The 25,106-nt window shown below is 40.6% G+C and overlaps 2 protein-coding genes across 12 annotated transcripts in view; one reads left to right on the plus strand and one right to left on the minus strand.

Annotated features, from left to right (window-relative positions):
* The window catches only part of cenpe (centromere protein E), a 158,632-nt gene extending 143,064 nt beyond the window's left edge, over positions 1 to 15,568 (minus strand). For all 11 annotated transcript variants that reach the window (XM_034150564.1, XM_034150565.1, XM_034150561.1 and 8 more), the window contains exons 1-18: positions 15,504 to 15,568; positions 14,647 to 14,759; positions 14,433 to 14,522; positions 14,211 to 14,329; positions 14,007 to 14,126; positions 11,613 to 11,694; positions 11,453 to 11,520; positions 11,302 to 11,376; positions 11,142 to 11,193; positions 10,914 to 11,001; positions 9,498 to 9,627; positions 6,674 to 6,793; positions 6,412 to 6,564; positions 6,199 to 6,319; positions 5,994 to 6,093; positions 2,311 to 2,572; positions 1,644 to 1,700; positions 905 to 1,072 (exon numbers count right to left, since the gene is read on the minus strand). In XM_034150564.1, coding sequence (XP_034006455.1) covers positions 905 to 1,072; positions 1,644 to 1,700; positions 2,311 to 2,572; positions 5,994 to 6,093; positions 6,199 to 6,319; positions 6,412 to 6,564; positions 6,674 to 6,793; positions 9,498 to 9,627; positions 10,914 to 11,001; positions 11,142 to 11,193; positions 11,302 to 11,376; positions 11,453 to 11,520; positions 11,613 to 11,694; positions 14,007 to 14,126; positions 14,211 to 14,329; positions 14,433 to 14,522; positions 14,647 to 14,759; positions 15,504 to 15,559 — 1,974 coding nt within the window. In that variant the 5' untranslated portion in view covers positions 15,560 to 15,568. The remainder of the gene's footprint in view (positions 1 to 904; positions 1,073 to 1,643; positions 1,701 to 2,310; positions 2,573 to 5,993; positions 6,094 to 6,198; positions 6,320 to 6,411; positions 6,565 to 6,673; positions 6,794 to 9,497; positions 9,628 to 10,913; positions 11,002 to 11,141; positions 11,194 to 11,301; positions 11,377 to 11,452; positions 11,521 to 11,612; positions 11,695 to 14,006; positions 14,127 to 14,210; positions 14,330 to 14,432; positions 14,523 to 14,646; positions 14,760 to 15,503) is intronic.
* Positions 1 to 25,106, plus strand: part of ddx51 (DEAD (Asp-Glu-Ala-Asp) box polypeptide 51) — a gene marked incomplete in the record, with an annotated part of 100,730 nt that overhangs the window by 66,952 nt on the left and 8,672 nt on the right. Inside the window, 1 exon segment of the mRNA XM_034150569.1 lies at positions 24,797 to 25,001. Within this exon segment, the coding sequence (XP_034006460.1) occupies positions 24,797 to 25,001 (205 nt within the window).

Genomic DNA, 25,106 nt, shown 5'->3' on the forward strand with positions numbered 1-25,106 from the left:
AGGGTTGTGTTTTCTGACACTTGGCGAGTTCCCTGGAACACCGGGGACACATATTCATGTATAAAAGATGTACAAAAGTGCATTTTGCATGATAGGTCCCCTTTAAACAAACGTAACATTCAACGTTAGCCTAATCCAAAATGCTCTACTACGGCGTACCTTTCATCTGGCTCGTCAGCGCAGACTCTCGCATCGTGAATAACTGAAAGTCTTTTTTGCAAACTTTGCAGGAGGCTATTCGTGGGCTTGACCCTCGTCTTAGCCATGGCTTGTATTTGTCTTCTGCTAGCCAACGCTCGTTGAAACGGCAACTTCCTGGCATACTGTCATCTATCACTCTCATCGGAATGCCCAGGTCACACGTAACAAAAACGCTTGCCGGTCACGCGCATAGCGCGGGAAGGCTGGAGTGGAGCTGTTTTATGTAGAAGCGAAGCAATTAAGCTCGCTCCGACTTCTTTCTTTTCTTTTAATCTAAAAAGCAAACTATTCAGTCAGACAGCAATTTATTGTAAAAGTAAAGCAGGTCTCCCTTGAAAAAGAGATCAATGATCTCAAGGGATACACCTGGGTAAATAAAGGCTTGAAATTAAAGCATTTACAATTTCAAGCACTTTGTCCCAAATCCAAGCACCATTCCCAAAATCCAAGCACTTTTCAAACCTTGAAAACACCACATTAAATTTCAAGCATTTTCAAGGATTTCCAGCACCCGCACGAACCCTGATTAATAGAACATCGACCCAACGCAGTTTTTGTGAGTAAATCAGCAACGTAAACCAGTCGGGCTCTGGGCAGTGGAAACACAACTGGAACCAGAAAAGCACAAGCTTTGAGCCTAAACTGGTAGTGGTTTGGAGGGAAAGGGGTATCTGTGGAGTCTGAATGGAATCAAATGAATTACCTCTTGGTCTTTCCTGCACTCGTCCTCTAGAGCCTTGAACTCGTCCACCTCTCTCTTCTCCTCCAGTTCCTGAGAGAGAAGTGCTTTCTCCTCCTCCAGTATTTCGATTTGCTCAATGAACATCCCCAGCTCCTGCTTCAGATAGTCCCGTTCAGCAAGCACCATGTCCTGTAAGCGTACCATTTAATACATTAAAGCAGCAGTAAGCATTTCCAAGAGCATTGCCCTAATGTTGTTTGTTTTTAACTGCTAGTATCATGCTTAACAAATTATCTGTGTGGAAAGGGTATAAAACATTTTTCGCTGTGCTTTGTGCAACATGAATATATAAAATGGTTTGTTTGATTTGAAGTTTACCTAACTTTTTTTAAGACCCAGAGGATCTTTATTGTCATTATACTCTTAAAATGAGCTTTTGCAGGCTTCCCTCTATGCAGTTAAAAATATAAACAAATAAATAAAAGCAGTGATGCAAACAGAGATAGCTGCAAAGAGAATACGAAAATTGAAGACACTGGGTAAATTAATTTGATTTTTGAGATATTCCTTCATTTAGCCTGGTCAGGAATGAACAAATCTGATATCCTTGGGAGTTTCTCCACAACCTGTATATAACATCACATACCTAAATACTGAACATTACAATTATAAATAAATCATTTTCTCAGATTTCAGTTGCAAAATAAGCCGAGCTGTAGAATGAGTTATGTCACAGCGGAGGAGCTCCATCAAGCCTTACCTTCTCTGTAGATAGGCTTTCACACAGATGGATCGTCTCGGCAAACTCTTTTTTCATCTGGAAAACAAGGTTTGAAGATTAGTTTTAAAGGCGGCTGAAAACTCCAATAAGCACCGCATCGTCCTCCATTTGGCTTAAAGACCTGTTGTTCTTTCTCAAACTGGAGAAGATCAAATGAACTCTCAGGATCTCAGTAGACCGTTTCTATAAGAAATGGCAGTGCTTTATAGACTATTTCAACAACATCCATACACTCCCAACCAAATAGTGTAAATGACCTAATGCTATTTATTTTCCTATACTTTACTTTTTTTTTAATCAACCCACGTATCTTTGTATTAACGTATACATTTACATTTTATATGTTCTTTGATAACATGGAATCAATGTGCTTCTTTGATTAAACCTATATCTCCATGGGCTTTCGAGGTGGGAGGGGATGGGTGGGGGCTTGTAATGTTTTTTACTAAGTGGTAAAAAATGAAAATGGAAGGAAGATCATTGTCACAATTGTGAACCTGTATAATTGTACCTGTCCTTCAATAAAAAAAAAAGGAGCTAAAACAACCAAGCCATGAGTATGATGGCTAGCTATGGCGTTTCTCTCATGTGTAATAATGGATTTCTCTGCTAGGCCAAAGAGGAGGTATATCTAAACACAGCATACCTGAGTGTTGCTCTGGTCCTCATTCTGACTCCCAATGTCTGCCAATCTGCCGCCCAAAATCTCCACCTGTTCCAGGGCCTTTACTTTCTGTTCGGCCTCCATCTGCAGCTCCAGCTCCAGCTGCGCTGCCCTCTGTTCTGTTGACTGTAATTTGTCGAGGGCATCTTTTTTCTGTTGGGTCTCCATCTCCAGCTGCATCATTAAGATGGAGACTCTCTCTGAAAGCTCGTGCATACGGTCTGGAGACAAAAAGTCTTTGGGGCTGAAAAATAAAAAAGGTATGACATACAGATGACTAAATGTGTTCAACAACATTTGAAAATCAAGTACCTCCCTTCAGACTGACAAAAACCAAAAGATCCATTTCACCAGCTAAACCGTACACTAAAATAGGTTTCTCAAACCATTGGTGTCTTTTTTTTACCATATTTCAGCAGAGCTGTCCAGTTTGACTGATCAGAAAAATGGTTTAAAACGTGGTGGGAGTTGGCAGATTATTTCTCATGCACTACTGTCAGGATAAAGTGACAGCTTGAGCAGATATGAAACAAAAATAAGTGTAACGAAAGTTGCCAAATGAACCGTTAAACCTCATACTTTATTAAAAGCGGCCCTATAATGCTTTTTGGGGTTTCCCTTTCAGAGTTTCCCTCATGCACACAGTTAGGTTAGTTATCAACAATGATAACTAACCTAACTGTTTTTTTTTTTTTTGTAATGCTTTAATCAGGGATGCAAACTCATCAGGTATGAAAAAGGTGACAAGGATCCGACCCCCCCGACCCCACGGAATATCGGCTTTAAAATTAGGAATAACAGAGGATTTTAGCAGTCAGAACAACTAAAGCAGTTAATAACAGAAACGCCAAAGAGTCACATCTAATAGAAATGTATAAAAGCATTTATTTGAATTGTGTAGCAGTCAGTTTATAATTTTGGCAGCACTGTTGAGCATTTTGAAAATGTATTTTCATGCCTCTGTGCAAGGCTTAGTCTTTCTATCTGTATAGCCAGTGGTGTAAAGTAACTAAGTTCATAAACTCAAGTACTATACTTGGGTACAATTTTGAGATACGTACTTTATTTAAGTATTTCAATGTGTTGCTACTTTGTTCTTCTACTCCACTACAGTTCAGAGGTAAATGGTGTACTTCTACTCCACTACATGTATTTAATAGCTTTAGTTACTTTACAGATGTGGATGAATGATGTGAAATCTAATCGAGTGTTAAATCAGACTTTAGTTCCACCTGGAGTAAATTCACAAGCTACCCTGCAGTATACAAAGTCATTCATCCCGGAGCAGCAGAGCCTTATTATACATCCATGAGCAGAGCCGACAGGCAGGAAGACTCGAGCACACAGCTCGCGCTTCATTATAATATATAAAAAGAGAACACCATGCGTGTCATGATGGCACATAACAGCTCGCGGCCGCAGATTACTCCGGGTCCCAGACCCCCCCCATACCCCAAAAATATTTTTATTGCAGATCTACATGAATCACACAAACTACCTATTTTGGATTCAAAACTGCGAATTTCGCCGAAAGGTGACAAGTTTGCATCCCTGTTTAATGGACCTGAGCCGTTATAAATAATACATTATAACAAATTATAAAAAATAAAATTGTGAATCACAAACAAAAAGTGTTAACAGGCTTTGCTACGACCAATATGTAGATTGTCTCTGCAGTTACACTTCCTTACACACACATAAATACAGCAGTGTCTCAACCCGACCTATTTTCTGCAAATGTGCAAACACTTTAAAATAGCCGAATCAATAAATTGGCATATTTTAAATAAGTCAAGCTAGTCGTTAGTTTGTTTGATATTTGGCCGTGTAATAAGCCGGATAATGTGCAGCGAGCCGGTCATTATTGGGGGGAAAAAACACAGACAGTATGATCACAGAGACCGACGTGAAGCGGAGGGATCTTGATCGGGTGTTTTTTTTTTACGTTTGAGATGTTCCCGCATCACTGTGGTGCTCCCATGTGCAAGTTTGATTTTACACACTTTTTACTGTTGTTTAAAGTGAAGTGCTCCCACGCTGTTCAAGATTTTATTCGGACCGTGCTTCTCTACGCCTCCGCCATTTTTTCGAATGTTTCCCCCCCCCCGAGTGACCTGACCAGCTCCGCAAACAGAGAGTAACAACATAGACCGAACGAATCAACGACTGAATTAGTTGGCAACTAATTTGGTCATCGATTTTAATCGATTAATTGGTCGATTAGTTGAGGACCGCATCAGAAACCTGACCAAAAATGTGTTGTTGCACCCCTAAGCACAGGCAGTATGAGAAAAATAAAAAGCTTTTTGAACATTAAAGCATGGAGACATGTCACAGTAGAGGCACTACATACTAATATGAACCTGAATATGATCATAGTGGTCTGCTGACCAGCTGCTGCTGGTAGTGCCCAAGACCAGGCTAAAAACCCGAGGGCACCGAGCCTTCGCAGCAGCTGGCCCTAGGCTCTGGAACACTCTGCCCCTCCATGTGAGGTCGGCCCAGACCCTAGGGGTTTTTAAATCAAAACTAAAAACACACTTCTCTCTGGATTTCTAGTTAGAGCGGAGCACGACTCCTGACTATTCCGTGTGTTTTATTCTTATTTTGTTTTTTAAGTTATATCTGTTGTAATTTATTGTCGTTTATTGTGTTTTGTAGTAATGTGTTTTTATTACATGTACAGCACTTTGGCTCGACCAAAAATCGCTTTTAAATGTGCTTTATAAATAAAACTTGATTTGATAGAAGAAAACAAGAGGGATATCAAGCTTCAACTCATGATAAAGTGGTCACAATTTATGCTGCGTTCACACCGGACGCGATGCGAATATTCGCTTCGCTCTAATCGCTCTTATCGCTCTTATCGCATTGCTCTAAACGCTCGAGTTTCACCGCGGCTGTCAGTTGTGTTTACTAGCATCATTCAAACAAGACGTGCTGGCTCGGGGGCTACAACTACAACAAAATGAACATATTTTACCGTGATTAAATTGTAATACACGTTTCTAAATGATGCCGAAGTAACATACTAATACCAGTTAGTAAAAACCATGAATTAATGCTTGACAAGTCTGCAGACGAGACGGCAGGCGAAAAACCTTTTAAAATGCTTGTTTTCTGAATGAAGATCGCATCGACAGGGCTAAGCTAACGTTGTATATGCTCCGTCCACACTCACAACGGCCTATATAGATATAAATAAACCAGCGACTGTATTCGCCATGACACACAGTCTGTGGTTTGTACTTGTTTAACTTTTGTCCAGTTTCTGAACAGATATGAGGAGCTGTAACTGCTAACAGCTAACGGCTGATGTTTTCTGGTTGAACGTCAGGCTGAGATCCTCACCGCTGATTGGCTACCGCGAGATCGCGTCACGCGAATAAGACTCTCGAGTTGAAAAAATTGAACTCGAGCGTTTGTCGCGGCCCCCTTCAATCGCACCGCGGAATTCGCGTCCACCGCTTCATGCTCGCCGTCGGAGGGAATTTGCATCTGTCCGCGTCTCTGCATTGACTTTACATGTAATCGCGCCGCCCCCAAACATCACATCGCGTCCGGTGTGAAGGCAGCATTACGCTGTCCTGGATGATAAGAGTAGTTACATTTGCTGTCTATCAAATAAAAAGTAATATAAGCATTAGTAGTTTTAAGACATTCACCTGTCTGCAAAGCTTCGGACAGTCACAGAAGTCTGATTCATGTCCATTTCATCTGAAGGCTCATCAGGAATCTCCCAGTGAGCATCAAAGTCCTTATCAGCTGTTGAAACATACCATGTATGTATGAAACTAATAATTTGAATTCATTTTAATCATGAATGATGATTGGAATTATGATTTGCAGAGTGCATTAACTTTTTCTTACATTCACACAGCTCACTCAGACAGGAGAGGTCGGCTTTTCTATTCCCAGTGAAAGAATCACATCGAGACGTACGGGCAAGTCCTTGCATCTTCCCTCCCCAAGTTTCTCTGCGTTTGGGCACCTGGAAAAACAGGATGAGTGTAAGCAGGACTAAGATGCTGAAGAAAAAAAAAGGTCTCCTTTGAAACCAGCGTTATTTTAAGTCATATTCACCTTTTGTACAGGAACCAGGTTTGAGCTGGTGACAAGCAATTTGGTGAGGTTTCTGATGCGGTCCTCTTGCTCTGTCTGCAGCTGATCCTTCTCTTGGAGCCTCTGGGAGAGAGATTTCTTCTCCTTGGCCGTAGTCTGTGTGACTGAAGACACCTGTAGCGAGATCACCCGTGGGTAGTTAGTAGAACGTGCATTTAAAATGGGAATTGTGGTGATAAGCACATCAAAATAAAACAAGAAAAAAAGGAAAGCTGATACTTGCCTCTTGAAGTCGACGCTTCAGGTCTTCAATTTCATTGCGATACCTTTTGAGCAGGGCCCCTTCATCGGACACCTCTGTCACATGAGGGTCGTTCTTCATTTTCTTTGCAGTGCTGGCAAACTAACACAAATAATTTTTTTGTTGAAAAATGATCTGCTTTGATTTCTCAGTCTGTTCCCTCTAATAGTCCATGTTGTAAAGTCTCATAAAAATAAAACTTTCTGGACAGGCCTTCAACTGAAAATGTGCAATGTTTAATCTTGCATAAATGTGCAGGGCAAATAAGCCAACTGTATTGCCTTTAAAAAGAAGAAAATATAACGACAAAGAATAGCCCCATGGCATAATCCTGAAACCCGCAAAGTTGAGACAATTTAAAGTGCACCTCATGCTATTTTTAGGCAATAGCCGCTTTCACACCAAGTACTTTGCCGTACTTAGTTCCCAGCACTTAGTACCCCCATGGAACTAAGAGCTGATCGCGTTCACACCGGAATAAGTTCCCCGAGGGAAGATTACGCAAATTAAGCCGGTGACGTCACTTCTTCTTCTGCTTTGGGTTTACAAACAACTTCACGGCGTATACTGCCACCTGAAGTCCCCGGCCGGAAGTCCCCGGAGTTGGGGACTGGCTTCAGTAGAAGCTGCTGGGACTCCCAGCAGCTTCTACTGAAGCCTTCCGAGTAAATCGCCAGAACCTCCTCATCACTCCACCGCTCCCATGTTTTCTTTTGTGTTGCTATAAGTTATTCTCTCTCAGTTGGTGCGCGGGGCTAATGCTAATAATGCTAATGCTAATGCCAGCAAATACAATGGCGGCTTCAAAAAACGTTTCCGAGTTTTACGGGGCGTGGTTTGCAATTCGCCCAGCCAATCAGAAATTGGAACTTTTTTCTCCCCAGGAAAGTACCACCTCTCTAGCAGGCACTAAAAAAGGGGTAAAAGTTCTCATGAACTAAGTTCTCTTTTTGGTGTGAACGCAAAATCCCAGGAACTAAATGGGAAAAGTACGGGGAAAAGTACTCCGGTGTGAAAGCGCCTAATAGCATAGGTCTCAGATATATCAGGGTATATGCAGGAATCCTGAAGTCAAATGTAATACCTTTCAAGACCTTTTTTAAGACCCTTTCCATACATTTTAAGACCTCATCGCCACTTCGAGTTTTAACCGGTTACATTGGCGACACACTTTACCTCACATTTACTATATACAGTATTGATTGTCCTTCCTCCTTATCTTCCAACCATTTGGACGCAAACTTGCATTTCCCCATAACGATGTTGTTTAACAACCGGCGTAAACGGACCTTTGCGCGCTATCAAGCAGTGAGCGTGCGATGTCCTGTTCAGATGACGTCAAATCCAACGGGATGCCATAAATAAACTACACACCTACGCAATGATTACATTCAGGCAAACTGTAGAATACAACCTCTTTGGACAATTTATATACTTATTGAAAACAAGCTACAAAATGTAATACCTTGGAAAATGCCGTTTAATAGCCTTAATTTTCGCTAAATTGATTTATCAACTTTTAATACTTTTTAAGACCCCGCAGACACCTTTTATATACAAATATATAAAAAACATGTCTATGAAGTGTTTTGCTCAAAATACCAAACCGATCACCCATTCTAGCCATGCCACATATCCCTCTATTTCGCTTCCTGTTTCAAAAGGGCTGATGTTGGGTATAAAGCTTTAAAAAAAGACCATATTACGTCCAAAACAGTCGGGCATTGTTTCTGATAGCAACTTTCTGATAGTGCCGTGGGTCCACATTTCCGATATTGCGTCATATCGGACGCAAATCCGGATCAGCTCCGTTGTACCCCCGTTTTTAGAGATTTGGGTACGGAGGAAAAGAGAGGGTTTTATTTTCTGACGCAGCACGAGTTCCCTTACACACCGGGGACACATATTTATGTATAAAAGACATCAAAAAGTGCATTTAGCATGGTAGGTCCCCTTTAAAAGGATATGGCGTTCCACTAAGCTTGAAGAATCTTGTTTAATTTAGCATGATAATCTCACTAAATATAAGAAAGCTCTCCGTAAAGCGAGAGCATCTTATTACTCAGAAGATAAGAACAATGCCAGATGTATTTGCAGCACCGAGACCAGGCTGACAGAGAGCCACAGCTTATATTCCTATAACACTCAGTACTAATGATTTCATGAGATTTTTTGATAATACAATTATAACTCTACGAAACAAAATTAATAACCTCCTGCCTTCAATCAGTTATCTTCATCTACCAGAACTTTAAGATCTGATACAACACCAGATAGTTATTTAGTCTTCTTTTCTCCCATAAACCTCAAACTACTAACTTCAATGATTGTCTCTTCTATACCATCAATTAGACCAAATTCCAACTAAGCTGTGAAATAAGTGTTTCCCTTCATTAACCCTACTTTATTAAATATGATTATAATTTCTTTATTATCAGGCAACTTACCACAATCCTTTATAAGTAGCTGCGATAAAACCTCTTCTTAAAAAGCACAACCTTGATCCAGAGGTTTTGGCCAACTATAGAGTAGACCTATTTACAATCTTTTTTTCCTCTCTAAAATCCTTGAGAAAGCAGTCCAAAACTGTTTAGTGATTACCTAAACAAAAATCTTCACATTTATTTATATATATAAATAAGTGTGACATTTATTTATATATATATAAATACATGTGTGACATTTGGCTATATAAATGAACTTTGATTGGAATGTACAATACCATTTAGTATTTCAATATAACATGTGAATAATATTGAGGTAGAAGCTTTGATGTACAGGACAGAAAACGGCATATTTGACCAACCTGCAGAGTGCTGAGGGTCTCCTCCAGAGTGACCGGAGTGATGGTGCAGATGATGACTGTTTTAGCGTTCCCGCCCAACGAGTTCTGCAGGATGCGGGTGAGCTTACTGTCCCTGTAGTTTGTGAAGCCCCTGAAGTGAGAGAATGAAATTGAGTAAATGTGAACTAAGCTCTTTATGAACATTTTAAAACTATGTTCCTTTCTTCTCCGTCTTCTTTTATGTAAACATCAATTGTTTAACTCCAAATAATAATACATTACATTTATATAGCGCTTTTCCTGGTGCTCAAAGCGCTTACAAGCAAGTAAAACAAAATAACAACAAAAGTAAAAAGTGCTTAACTAGGTGGAATAAGGGCGAGGGGTTAGTGGATTAGGAGTTGAAGGCAAGAGTGAAAAGGTGAGTTTTGAGGGATTGTTTGATGTGAGAGTGTTGGCGGATCTGACGTGGCTGGGGAGGGAGTTCCAGAGTGTGGGGGAGGCTGCAGCGAAGGCCCTGTCACCCCAGGTCCGGAGCTTTGTCCTGATGGGCTGCAGTAGGTTAGCTTCAGCAGACCTGAGGCGACGGGTGGGGGTGTGCTGTTGGATGAGGTCACAGAGGTAGGGGGGGGGGGGCAAGGTTGTAGAGGGCTTTGTAATGGCGCATTTCCACTACAGCGCGGAGCTCGCTTTAAGCGTGCTGTGCCCGGCCCGTTTTTGGTTGCGTTTCCACTTGGCGTAGTTCCGGCTAGCGGGTACTATTTCAGTTTTTCTGGCCCCATAAAATCGAGGTTCTTTCCGGGCCAACAACCAGGCTATCTATATATATATATATATATATATATCCTTTGTTTAACCAGGTAAAAAGTCTCATTGAGATTAAAATCTCTTTTTCAAGAGCGACCTGGCCGAGAGGGCAGCATGAACAAAGTTACAACAGATAAAACACAGACAATACAGGCAGACGAATACAGCGGTCGTAAAACAAAAATTAAATGCCACATTAACCAGTCAATATGCAAATAAAACAAACTATTATAAATCATTAAAAACTGGTACAATTTAAAACAACTTCGATTATGGGATATACGAGCAATCACATCGACCAATGGATTCTTGTTCTCTGTCCTTTAAGATGGACTTGAATTCCCCCATAGTGATCAAATCTGAGTTTCAGCTCCTTCTGTATATTATTCCAAGCAGAAGGGGCAGCATATTTAAAAGCTTTTTTACCCAGTTCTGTTCTCTGGTTCTCACTTTAGGAACCAGCATGTTAGCCACAATATGTTAGCCTACTTTAATCAAACAGCTAACTCAGACAGAGAGCAGTAGGATGGCGATATTCTGATATTAGAGATAACAACACAGACAGTTATTGAATTGGAAATGTAAACAGGTAAACCAGAAATGTTCAGTTATGTAATCATGTTAACTTACTTCTGGCCTTCATCAGTCAGCTTCTTGATCACGTGGCCCAGTGTGAACAGGCTGCGGTTGATATTGCAACCTTCTTTGAAGCGTGTGCCTAAAAGATAAAAAAGAGATGGTTTATTTTGGGTTTGCTGATCACACAGTACACTTACAATTATCATCAGATCTATTTTGCATTTCACAAGGCTTTAAATCAGTAACTTTATATGATTTATGGATTTAACTCCACCTTACCTTCAGCTCCTGTTTGACTGGCTCTCTCAGATCCAGCTAGATCGACTAAATTCTAGAAGATAAGCAAAATGGCTATTCAAAAAAGAATAATAAACAGACAATGAGGAAGACAATTAACAGAAAGAAAGAACACTTTCCAATAAAAAAAATAGCTCCTTACCAAATGAGACACAATAATGGCTCCATCAGCATTTTCACCAGATGCTGGGTCACTCCTTTCTCTGCTTTCCAGGATCTAAGAAGACATAAATCATGAAAAACCCAGAGTTCCCCAGAAATCAACATGTACCTAATGTTGTGGTGTTACTCACCATTCGGAAAATTGCGTGTGATCGACTGCTCCTCTCATTCATTTTTGTCTTTCCATAGTGACGGTTCTCTGCAGAGGAAGAGAGCAGAAATCAAATGGTTGTTAGACACAATGCAGATCCTGAAGAAACCAGTCTTGTGTTCAGTCATCTCAGATCTTACTTTCTCCTTTCCGGATCCAGGCCAGGACTTGTGCAAGAGATGTGACCAGTTCCTCCCTCAGGTCAGCCACATAGATGGTTTTCTGCACAATTAAAAAAAGACACAAGCACAATGATCATTTAAAGAGAAAGAAAATGATGTCCATGCCTTTAGCACTCATAGACATGAAGTGTCATACTATAATGATGGAGGTCGGTGTGTGTTACTGAGGGAGTGTAGTAGTACCGCGTCTGAAATTAATTGAATCAGAGGATCTGGAGAAAACTGTGCAGGGCTCGAGCTTAAGGACGTCCCGAAAAAAATCGGGTCGGGGAGGATACAAATTAATTTTGGGACGAGAGTTAAAATAAAAATACCCTGCTAACTCTACTACGAACGGCGATGAAAATGAAACTGACTGCACGTTTTGTGTAGCACACAGTTATTAAACCTCCTTGTCAACATAAACACACACAAAGCATTTAGCAACCCGCGAAATACACACACAGTACGTAGCTACAGCTGTCAGCCAGCCGCACAGCTGTGATGTAACTACCATTTTTTTACCACGGAGCGGTGCGGAGAAACAAAACTTAACTTATGAAGCAGCATTTGACGGCGCGCTATGCATGGGGCACCCTAGAGGGGGTTTCCAGACATGTCATTGCAGCTGAGATGAGAACTCTCCATCGTATTTAGTCCTTAGCAATATGCTGCGCCTCTCCCCATGTAGGGATGGGTACCGAGCCCCGGTATTAAACGGGCCCCGGGCCGGAATTATTAAAGACAGTGGTACCAACAGTGGTCTTTTTATCGGTACTGGAGACATTTAAAACATATATGTCATATGTATTACTGCTACATGAACATTATATCGCAGTTTTAGTTTCGCCAACTCCGTTTCTAATATGCAATAAGACTACAAAATCTTATTTTCGATCTTTCCAATCCAGACGAGAGAGCTCTCTCCCCCGTCTGTGTGCGAGGGGGCGGGGCAGTTTGTAAAGGTCTCCTGACTGTGTTACAGACTGTCATCCTGGTTAGTGGTTACTCTGGGTTCTGTCTTCTGTCTTCAGGACAGAGTGTTGGATTTTTTTGTTAATCGGATGGGACTTGATTGGATTCAATATCAGAGTAACTTTCTCGCTTGTGTGTTTTTTAAAAATATATTTGGCCTTTGTTTATGTGTTTGACTGATTTACTCAAATAAAAAGGTTGATGAATTATCATCTAATGATTTGTATGATGTTTTATTTATGTTAAAGGTCACTTTGAATGATTTTAACTAATGATAATGTAGAAAAACAAATATTTTAAATTCGGGACGGTCCACATTAATTTCGGGACGGCTTAGATTGTATTTCGGGACGGTTCCGGGAGGATGGTAAAAAAAGTTAGTCGAGAGCCCTGCTGTGTGTGCCCAGAACTTTGGTTAGCGCATATGCTCATTAAAATCAGTTAAAACAGCACTCACACAGTCATATAATGTTACAAAGAACGGCTTTACGTCTGAAACACAGGAAAAATTGCCTCCTTTTTTGTTGCCAGATTTTTCTGCCGAAGTTAGAAGGCCAAATTTAGTATTAAAATGTGTCAGAAACATTTGATGAAAACATCATATGCAAACTTCTAATGGCGCATTTCCACCACACGGTCGGCCTCGGCCTCGCTCGGTACTGCTAGGCCGCGTTGGGCCTTGTTAGGGCCGGCTCACTTCATGCTGCGCTTCCATTACAGTTTAGGAACTGGGGTAGTTACTATAGTAACCCAGTGTAGGCGGAGCCGTGACGTCATCTTCAATGAGAACCCCAGAAAAACAATACAGCCGTTAGCTGTTAGCACTCAAGCTCACAGCTCCTCATATCTGTTCAGAAATTAGACAAAAGTTAAACAAGTACAAACCACAGACTGCCTGTGTTATGGCGAATACAGTCGCTGCTTTATTTATGTCTGTATAGGCCGTTGTTGTGAGTGTGGACGGTCGGAGCATATATTGAGTTAGCTTAGCCAATCTCCATCTAGAAAACACGCATTTTAAAAAGGTTTTTCACCTGCCGTCTGTCTGCAAACTTGCCAAAGCATTAATTCATGGTTTTTACTAACCGGTATCAGTATGTTGTTACTTCGGCATCATTTTGAAACGTGTATTACAATTAAATCACGGTCAAATATGTTCATCTTGTTGTAGTTGTAGCCTCCTTGCCAGTGATTCTCTCTCTAGTTTAGCATACTCAGCCCTGTTTGTTGGCCCCGATAGAACCACGATTTTGTCGGGCCAGAAAAGAGGTGAAAAAGTACCCCCGGGCCGGAACTAGGCCTAGTGGAAGCGCAACCAAAAACGGGCCCGGCACGACACTGCACGCTTAAACCGCGCTCCGCGCCATGGTGGAAATGCCCCATAAATAGACCACTTACATTTATTGTCTCTCGGACTTCCAGAGGTTGTCTCTTCCAGCTATCAATGAGCAGATCACTCACAGTCTCGTTGTAGATTTCCATGTAAGAAACCCGAAGAAGGAACTCCTTCTTTGGACACTTTTGGACAAAAGAGAAGTTGTTAAAAAACACAGTAATTGCTTACTAAAAAAGTTATTTCAAAATATGCGATACAATTCTTACACTTTTAATGGTTTGGAAGACATCTTCCACAGCCAGCGGTATCACTCCAGGAAAACGGTCACTCCCCAACATAGTGAAAGTCTTTCCGGAAGCAGTCTGTCCATAAGCAAATATGGTACCTGTGGATCAAACAGAGAAAATATGTATCCAAAAAACAAACAACTGCAGTGAGTGTTTGGAGCAACACAACAGATGTCACAGTATTCAGTTTTGAAAACATACCATTGTATCCCTGAACAGAGGAAACAACAAGAGGTTTAGCAATGGCTTGGTACAGCTGATTGGTCGTTTCTTCTGCAGTAAACACTCGATCTATGAACAGAGAAGGAAGGTTAATGTACAGTAGTAGTTGTTAAGTTCTATGCAAAATATCTCAAAGGAGCCACAAAATCCAGTCAAACATATTTCTCAATCCTGTACATGCTGCAAAACTAACCAAAACTAAAGCTTTTACTGGAATTCCCATCATCGACCTGATAAATTGATTTTGCATCAGCTTTCCAAAAATAATGGACCGGCTCTGCATTCTCCGATGCAGCACTGTCTTCCCTGTAACAAAGACACACAATCAGGACATATGTGGAAACATTAACAGACTCTTCCTTTAACATTGTCAGGTGACACATTTAGTGGGAAAGAAATTGTGGCTGAAATACTACTTTCGAAGCTCAGCTTAATCAAAATGTAATATTTAGAAGAGAAGTATAATATTCCTTATGACTACAATACCATGCCATGAAAAGTCAAAGCCTAATATCAACACGGACCAGGGTTTTGATTCTCAAAAGTATTGTGGAAAATAGGCTACATATAATTAAGATCATTTTGGGGGGAAATTATAGCTAGATTGATTGATTGATAGATAGATAGTTTCAGTACAATAGCATCATTCCAAAGTATATAGAACAAAGAATAACAGTTATTGTAGAGCAATTGCTAGACAGTTAGTTTGACCTACAACAGACGGTGTTTTTAGCTCTTAATATGCTTATAAGGATATATAATTTAACATTTTAAAATATAAATTAAGTTATACGTTTTACTTGCCAAAAAATCCCAAGTATTATTTGTGACAGTAAATGCAGATAATAAAGTGAATGTTACCTCTAAAAGTCTAAGTTAACAATTACTTTAAGGCACGTAATACGTATTTACTGGAACAAAATACTTGTATTTTACGTCCAACTGTAGCTAACATCATTAGCATGCATTAGCATTAACGCTCCGTAAGCTACAGTTAGCTCCAAACTTGTATTTTATTAATGCTAACTTAGCTGTTGGCGGCAGACTTACCTTGGAATAAGTGGACGGACCCGAACACATACTTTTACAGCCGACTCCTCTGCCATTGTTCTTTGTAATAGTAGGCTAAGTGACCTATCCAACCTTAAGGAAGGCAAACTAATATAGCCTATCTCTCATAAACGCCAAAAAAATACCTGAAGACGCATAAACGGACACGGCCTCCCTCAGTTTCAAAAGAAAACCGTCACTGGTTTTAAAATCTCCCACTTTGTTTTGATTGGTCAATGTTACGTGCCGTAGTGTGTGTGTGTGTGTGTGCGTGTGTGTGTGCGTGTGCGTGTGCGTGTGCGTGTGCGTGTGCGTGTGCGTGTGCGTGTGCGTGTGTGTGTCTTTCTCTCTCTCCCTCTGATTCTCCAGGTGCAGCCTGATTGTCCCCAGGTGCAGCCTCTCCCCAGGTGCTCCTAATTCCCAATCAGGGCCTCCATATAGGACCGGAGGAAGACTACAGTGGGCCCCATTTGCCTCCTCTGGCTGCATGCGTACAGCCCGTGTTCCTTTTCTTTGACTATTAAAAGGCTTGTTCGTGACTCCAAAGAACGGTTTCCTCTTTTTTTTCTCGTGCCTGGTCAACGTGGTGTTTTGTTACTTCCCTTGGTACCCCTAGATTTAGAGGGAACGTAACAAATGGGGGCTCGTCTGATCTTTGAGACAAAGAGCAGTGTTGTAGTCAAGTCACCAATTCACGAGTCCAAGTCACTCTCGAGTCACCACTCTTCGAGTCCGAGTCCAAGTCAAGAGTCACCAAGGGAGAGTCGTAGTCGAGTCCAAGTCCGAGTCACCCAAGGAGTGTCCGAGTCGAGTCCGAGTCCGAGTCATCATTACCTGTGTTCGAGTCCGAGTCCAAGTCCGAGTCACCCAAGGAGTGTCCGAGTCGAGTCCGAGTCCAGTCATCATTACCTGTGTTCGAGTCCGAGTCCAAGTCCGAGTCACCTAAGAAGAGTCCAAGTCAAGTCCGAGTCACAAGTCTTCATGTATTAATCTTCGTGGATATATGTGTTGAAATGTAGCTGCTCCTCTACATTGCTTTTATCCTGTCATGTTATACTAATCTGTCTATTGAACTGCTGTGAAGCCAGTTTGGCTACAATTCTTGTAATAGGTGCTATACAAATATAAAGCCTATTACTAATATTAATATTATTATTATTATATATAAATAAACTATGTTTAAAATGAGTTACCTTTTAGAGAAGTGATTATATTTGTATGCCAATATTTTCCTATGGTAAAGTTTTCGTTTTGCACTTTTATTTTGATAGTAATAAGATCGGGACTCTTATTTTGAAGGAACTTTTACCGGTTAAATCGGTTTACTGATAAAGATTTAGCCCCAGAAAGCACATGGCTACTTAGCATGCAAAATGACGTCATTCTGCATGTTAAGTAGCCATATGCTTTCGTGTTATCGGCTGAATCTTTATTTATTGATTAGATCACGTTACTCTGATGATAGTGTTCAAGACAGCCTATATGTCTGAACTCGATGTTTAGAGTAATGTGTTACGGAGCCTTCTCTTCGATATTGTTTCCACATAGAGCATTTTGCGCTGCTCTTTTCCAATGTGGAAGCAGAATGTGTGAAAGCATACAGCACGATGCGGGGTGTGTCTCTAGACATCTTTAGACTGGAATAGCGGGGCCCAGTCATAGACTGTATATATAAAAGACAAAAAAAATGTTTACATTTTAAGACAGTGAAGTGTTACAATATACTGCTGAACAAGCAGACCTCTCCACATTTTGTGAGCGCTTCATACCAATTTAATTTGAAAAGGGTGTAAAATGTTATAAAAATATTTACCTGAGATTTTTAAATCCTTCAAATATTGCTATTGGTCTAAAAAAATCCACTTTGGATACCTCACTTTGTATCTCCAGACAACCACAGGTTAAGACCTAAAAGTCTTTGCTGATTTCTGATATCCGGGTTTTTTCCTCCACTCACTGTAGCGATTTGACATTCACGGCAGTGGTTTATTGATCTGTAAAGTGCATATCTACACAGAGAATATGGCTAATACGGTTTAAATGAAGTATGTATTGAAGGTTATAGGAATAATCCCTTTTCCTGAATATATCTTGTAAATAAAAACGCAAATCTGATAAACGTTGATGTCGTAAACTGTACGAATCTGAAGCCTGTTAAATAAAGGAGCAGATGAGATATGGGACTTGGATCTTGTTGCAATCCTTGGAAAAGTAGTTGGGAAAAGTACTGCCCATACTGTGTTACAATATGAAAGGTATGGATGAATTAGACTATAATAAAGAGTAAGAAGACAGTTCTTACTCACTGTCCTTATTATACCAGTTGGTCTATTCATTTGATATGATTTGTTTTGTCTATGGATTTTAGGCATTTCAGTGAAAAGTCTTCCTGACACTCCTGTGACTGGAAGAGAAGGACTGGAGGAAACAGGAGGAGGAGAAGAGAAAACGGAGACAGAAAACATCGCACCAGAACAAACCGCGGAAAAGACTCCTGCTCCAACCGGGTTCACGGTCCTGGGAGGATTTGACAACAAACCTGTCCAAAAGGTACACACACGTGTTTCTTATGCTATTACATTCAAAGATTCAATATGCACAGTAGCTACAGTGTAGATATGGCAATGATGATCTTAAGTCCCAAGCTCCTCCAACAATGCAACATAAATATATATAAAACAAATGAAAAAAATGCAAGAAGAAACTGAGTAGAATCAAATATAGCAGATGATGTTGCGAGACCAATGTGCAAGTAATGCAGATGAAGTTAACTTTATACATGTCAGAAAAAGAAATAAATACAACAAGCTAAATAATGCAGAGAATGTTGTAAGTCACCAAGTAAATGCAGGAGTCTGTATAATACACATGTTCATAGAATTAGATAGACGAGAACAGAATGTAACATTAAATATTATACAGTGAAATCAAATTAAATACTGTTTATTGTAGTGATAAATATTAAGATCAATTAATTGTAAGATGCAAACAGATGAATGCTTCAGGTTATGAAGGCACTGAACAGAGCTTAAGTAGTCTGATGTCCTGTGGGTTAGAACTGACCGTGTGTGTGTGTGTGTGTCTGTGTCTGTGTCTGTGTCAGGTGCACAGAGTGCTCCCTCAGTGGCTGGCTCAGCCGGATGTGATTCACAGAGACATTAAAGGACACCTGGTGAACATCTCCGAGATCCACGGACTCTCCGCTCTGCTCGTGAAGAAACTTCAGAATAATGGAATCCAGAACTTTTTCCCAGGTAATCACACAGGCTGGTTTCAGCAGCTCTATAAAAGGCTTGTAACAAATTCACATTAGCGTAAATACACTGAAAGAGTGTAAACACCTGAGAAATAACAGAATGATGATGTCACAGTCAGAGGTGGTAGAACCAGTGGCGTAGCCAGGAATGATTGTGTGGGTGGGCCTGGAGAAAAGTAGGTGGGCCAGGGGGAGACATATTAAGCGTGGGGTGTGAGCTGAAATTTCTTTAATGATTTTAATGATTTTTTAATGCACTAATTGAACATAAGCATAAATTAGCAGTGAAAACAAAAACATAGGCACGGCGGCCTCAGAATGTGTGTAAAACTGACATCCACAGGGATGGGTATCGTTAAGGTTTTAACTACTACTACTTTTATCGATAACGCTTATCGACCCGGTGCTTTAACGGTACTCTTATCGGTTCTTTTGGAGAATAAAATAAGGTAAACTAACTAAACAAATTGTGAACAAAACTAATATTGCTTTTTATTTTTATTAAATACATAATATTTCACATCAAAAGAAACAACAATGTTTTAACAAATCGTATTAAATAATGTGATGACAGAACTGTAAACAGAATAGCTGAAACTTTAACAATAAATAACTCAGTTACCTCTAATCATTAACCCATGTTTGTATCATTGAGTTAGCTCCATGTGTTGCTGCTAGCACACATAATACCTGACGTGGAAACGTTACTCGTGGATGGGGCTACAGAGCTACTAGAAAGACAGTCGAACCCGGTGCATTTCTCCGTCTGAATGTGGTGCACTTTTGCTAAATGTTTAGACAAATTGCTCGTGTTACCGCCCTGACATGCTAAACTCTTATTGCACTTTTGGTAACGAGCGAGACGGGTAACATTTAACCACACCTCGGAGCGCGTTCTCTCCGCCATCTCCTCCGTGTGTGTGTGTTGCTGCATGTAGCACCTGTGTGTGTGTAAACTGCCCCGCCCCCTCGCACACAGACGAGGAGAGAGATCTCTCGTCTGGATTGGAAAGATCGAAAATACTAAAAATAATCATAGACGCATTTTGCAGTCTTTTTGCATCTTAGAAACGGAGTTGGCGACACTAAAACTACAATGTAATGTTTGTGTAGCAATAATACACATGACATATATTTTTTACATGTCTCCAGTAGTGATAAAAAGACCGATAACGTCGGTGCTTAATGGTACCAAGGTCTTCTTTAATAATTCAGCCCTGGGGCTCGGTACCCATCCCTACACATGACTGGCTCGGCGGCCACAGGTTGGTTATCCTTGACAGTCGCACAGTGGGCACACACTTGAGAGTCTTTTCATATAATTCAGCACATGTGTACACGCTTCACTGCAGACCTCAAGAAGAAATAAAACTTACTTTACTTACTAATTTACTCAAGGTAAAAAAATGCACTCCCTATTCCATTGTCATGAAGGTGGAATCTAACTATATCCAGAATAAGTTTGATTGGATCCAGGCTAGAAACATGTTTATTTCTGCTGTAAAGTTGGGCATTTTAACATGGGGGTCGATGGGGATGGATCCTTTCTGCATCCATCCCCTGTTGGCCACTAGAGGAACTGCAGTTTGTGGCACTTCCTTCTGGGCTTCCTGGCTCTGCGCTATGAAGCGCTGATTGGCTGTGGGTGGGCCAGACGTGCATGTGGGTGGGCCCGGGCCCACCCACAGCTACGCCACTGGGTAGAACTACTCAGATATTGTACTTGAGTAAAAGTAGAAGTACCAGAGTGTGGGAATACTCTGTTACAAGTAAAAGTCCTGCATTCAAAATGTTACTCAAGTAAAAGTACCAAAGTATTAGCATCCAAATATACTTAAAGTACCAAAAGTAAGAGTAGTCATTGTGCAGATTGGTGCATTTCAGAATCATATACAGTGAAGGAAATAATTATTTGATCCCTTGCCGATTTTGTAAGTTTACCCACTTACAAATAAATGAACAGTCTATAATTGCAATGGTAGGTTTATTTTACTAATGAGATACAGAATATCAAAAAGAATATCCAGAAATTGACCTTTTATAAAAGATAACAATTTATTTGTGGGAAATAAGTATTTGATCCCCTGGCAACAAACAAGAATTCTGGCTCCCACAGACGGTTACATAAGTCCTCTTCCTTTAAAAAAGTACTCCTAATATCAACTTGTTACCTGTATAAAAGACACCTGTCCACAGAATCAATCAATCAGATTCCAACCTCTCCACCACGGGCAAGACTAAAGAGCTGTCTAAGGACCTCAGGGACAAGACTGTAGACCTGCACAAGGCTGGGACTGGCTACAAGACCACCAGAAAGCAGCTTGGTGAGAAGGAGACAACTGTTGGTGCCATTATTCAGAAGAATAATGTGTGTTTCTAAATGGAAGTAACATAAAATGAGCATCAGTCGCCCTCGGTCTGGGGCTCCACACAAGATCTCGCCCCGTGGGGTATTGATGATCATGAGAAAGGTGAGGGATCAGCCAAGAACTACACAGGAGGAACTTGTTAATGATCTCAAGGCAGCTGGGACCACAGTCACCAAGAAAACTATTTGTAACACACTACACCATAATGGATCAAATCCTGCAGCGCCTGAAGCCCCCCCCGCTCAAGAAGAACATGAAAGCCCTTCTGAAGATTGACAATGAACATCTGAATGATTCAGAGAAGGCTTGGGAGAAGATGATGTGGTCAGATGAGACCAACATCGAGATCTTTGGCATCAACTCGCATGGAGGTAGAAACATTCTGCTTTGGGGGTGTTTCTCAAGTAAAGTACAATATCTCAAAATTGTACTTGAGTACAGTAAATTAACTGATTCATTCCACCTCCGGTCACAGTGCAGGCAGAGGTGATCCCGGCCGTCCTGGAGAGCGCTCAGCAGGGGCTTCTGATTGGACGAGGGGGCTACAAGCCCAGAGACATCTGTGTGTCTGCTCCTACAGGCAGCGGCAAGACGCTGGCGTTCGTCATACCTGTCATCCAGGTGAGCTTCTGACACTCATACAATATAACCACTACTCTGTGTGGCCTCCATATGAAGTAGATTTGGTTTGCAGAAAAACGACAAGGGATCCATTATGACACGCATTCTAAAACAACACAGACCACAGGCAAATCTCAATGTCCAAATCTTTCCACACTGGTTGCCCAAAAAATATCTTTAAAAAAAGTAATTTTCTAGATAGTTAGGTACTTTATTGATCCTAAATCGGGAAATGATTCTGTTACAGCAGCAGTGTGTTAAGGCAATAACATATTTAAAAGGTGGAATAAAGAACAAACATAATAAAAACAAAACAATAAACAGCAAATATAAATATATCAAGTGGAGGAGACACACATAATACACAATATCAAATATTCCGGATGAATTAGGATGTTCTTTAGAAGACCAAAATACTGCAGCAACAGAAATAAAGACATATACTACAGGAGCAGAAACACATATAGGAGAGTATATAAACGACCAATGTGTTCCTTAGGTTCTGATGGAGCGGGTGGTGTGTGAAGTCCGTGCTCTGGCCGTGTTGCCGACCAAAGAGCTCGCCCAGCAGGTCAGAACCTTTCAAAATAAAAGCATGACAGTATCCAGTGATGTCTCCAGTTGACTAATGTTCTGCTGTCCAGGTGTGCAAAGTGTTTGCGTCGTACGCTGAGGGGACCTCTCTGAAAGTGGTGATGCTGGCCGGACAGAAGTCCTTCGCTGCAGAGCAGAGCTGCCTGTCGGAGCTCAGGTGAGAACAGCGGCATTAGAACAGGCTGCACCACTACTCTGGGATTTTGTGAAAACAGAACATTTATGAATTTATTCTGGATAACGGTAAAAGCACTGAATTCCCATTGCTTGGATAATCATGAATAACCTTTATTTTTGTATTTAACCTTTATTTAACCAGATAAAAAGCATTGAGATAAAATCTCATTTACAATGCTGACCTGGCCAAGAAGGCAGCAACGTTACACATTATTACACATAGACATATAACACAGACATATAAAATACAGAGAACACAACTAAGTAAACAAAAAGACGAAAAGCAGTCACTACATTTGGGACAGTAAGGTACACTACTTATTAGTGCAACAGCAGCTGGTGGTAAGGACCTCAGACAACTTCAATTTAAAACATGCTATTGAGACAAGTGCCCTCAGTTTTAGGCTTGATTGAAGGTCATTCCAAGACCAAGGACCATAATAAAATAGAGTAGAGTGTGCAGCCTCAGTCCGCACAGCAGGTACCTGGAACCGTATCCAGGCACTGGATCTGAGGTTGTAAGAGTCACAAACTGGGGCAAATCTGACACATATGTAGAGTGGAAGCTTACCTAAAATGGCTTTATACATTCATAAAAACCAATGCTGCATCCTACGCATAGTAAATGAGGACCATCCAGTTAGGCTATACAGTGTGCAATGATGAGTCCTATAGGGTGCATTTGATATATAACGCAGTGTAGCATGGTAGAGTGGGTCAAGTTTGGCCAAAACAGTGGGACAGGCAAATCTATAAATTGTATCACAGTAGTCCAGCTGGGACAGCAATAAGCCAGAGACCAACCTTTTACGGGATGAAGTTGAAAAACAACATTTAAGTCTGAAAAGGAAGCCAAGAGGGAATTTCAATTTCTTTGTTAGAACTTCAATATGGTGTTTGAAGTTCAGATTACTGTCCCAGATATTTGTAGGTATCGACAAACTCAACAGAGACGCCATCAAGGGTGTCAATGGAGAGGCAAGAGGACGCTGACTTGGGAGCAAAAAGTTAGCCTAGCTTAGCATTAAGACTATCCTGGCCATCCTAGCTTTATCCAAAGTTCAAACATAGTTCAAACAACATTCTTACTCATTAAAAAATAATATTTTTTACAAATGAGATACATAAAGAGTTAATTATTTTTAGGTGTTGAAAGGTGTAGTTTTTAACTTTGGACAGCTTCGGGCAAGCTGTTTTTCTCTGCTTCAATTTTGTATGCTAAGCTAAGCTAACTACATACTGACTCCACCGCTGTACTGAGTTTTTTTCAAAACAAAGTTACATTTACATTCAGTGCTTCTCAAAATGTTTGATTTGTATGTAGAGTAAAGGTCTAACGTGTCAAATGTAATCTTCTTTTTAAATCCTGTATTCTTTACATCTAGATTTACTACTGTCTTATTATTCCATGTCTTTGGCCAGGGTTGGAAGGGTTACTTTAAACATTTGTTACAATTACTAGTTACCTGTAAAAAAAAATGTAATCAGAAACCTTATCTGAGTATCATAATATAAAAGTAAAGTAACCTGATTACTTTCCGTTACTTTTGATTTACCTAGAATATCACATGCAATGCAAAGAAACACAAAATAATAGAAATATCAATAAGGAGTTTTTGTGTGTAGCGACAAAACTCCCATTGAACAGTCACTCGAGGATAAGGTAGGCTCATCCCTTTGACACGTTGACCATTAAATACAAATGTGTGCAAATTAAATTAACAACAATAATGGAAATAATGAACTCGGGTTAAATGAGCATTTTGGCTCCTACAATGTGTATGTAACAATGTAACCTTAGAAAAGAAGCCAAGATATTTACTATCAGAAATGTGTCCCCTTATAGGATAAGTATAGTTAAGAAATGCTGATTCATTTTAATACTTTAATTAAACACAGTGTTATTGTGTAATACATCAGGTGTTCACTAACTGCATATGAAAAAATATATTTAAAATAAAGAAGAATAAAAGCAGCCTTAAATGAAAACCAAAAGGTCTACCTGTAATATAGTCATTTTAATTTTAAAATGTATTGTAACGATATAATCCTGCTTGTAATCCCCTTTTTTCTTTTTTAAATGTAACAGTAATCTGATTACTTCTTTTTTTTATGTAACTGTAGGAATACAGCTACTTTTTTGTGTGTCCTGATTATGTAATCCATTAGTCCCCAATCCTGTCTTTGGCTGGTGCATCGCTGCGTTTCATACTGATCAGTGGAATAATGTTCAGTTCAACATCTCCCCCCCCCCCCCCCCCCCCCCCCCCTCTCAGTCTGTCCCCCCCCCAGATGCCGCTGCAGAAGCTGCTGTTCTCTGCCACGCTCACACAGAACCCAGAGAAGCTGCAGCAGCTGGGCCTCCACCAGCCCCGACTCTTCAGCTCCATCCACAGCCAGTCCAGCACCATCAGCACCCCCGGCAGCATGGCAGACCCCCCCCACACACAGGGCTGCTTCAACTTCCCCCAAGGTCTCACGGTAAGATGCTAACCCCTGACTTTCAGGAGGCATACATGCAGTGCTGGAATGTAACTAAGTATATTTATTCAAGAACTTACTCGATTATATTAATCGTACAGCTTT

Source organism: Trematomus bernacchii, unplaced genomic scaffold, assembly GCF_902827165.1.
Source record: "Trematomus bernacchii unplaced genomic scaffold, fTreBer1.1, whole genome shotgun sequence".
Classification (NCBI taxonomy): Eukaryota; Metazoa; Chordata; class Actinopteri; order Perciformes; family Nototheniidae; genus Trematomus; species Trematomus bernacchii.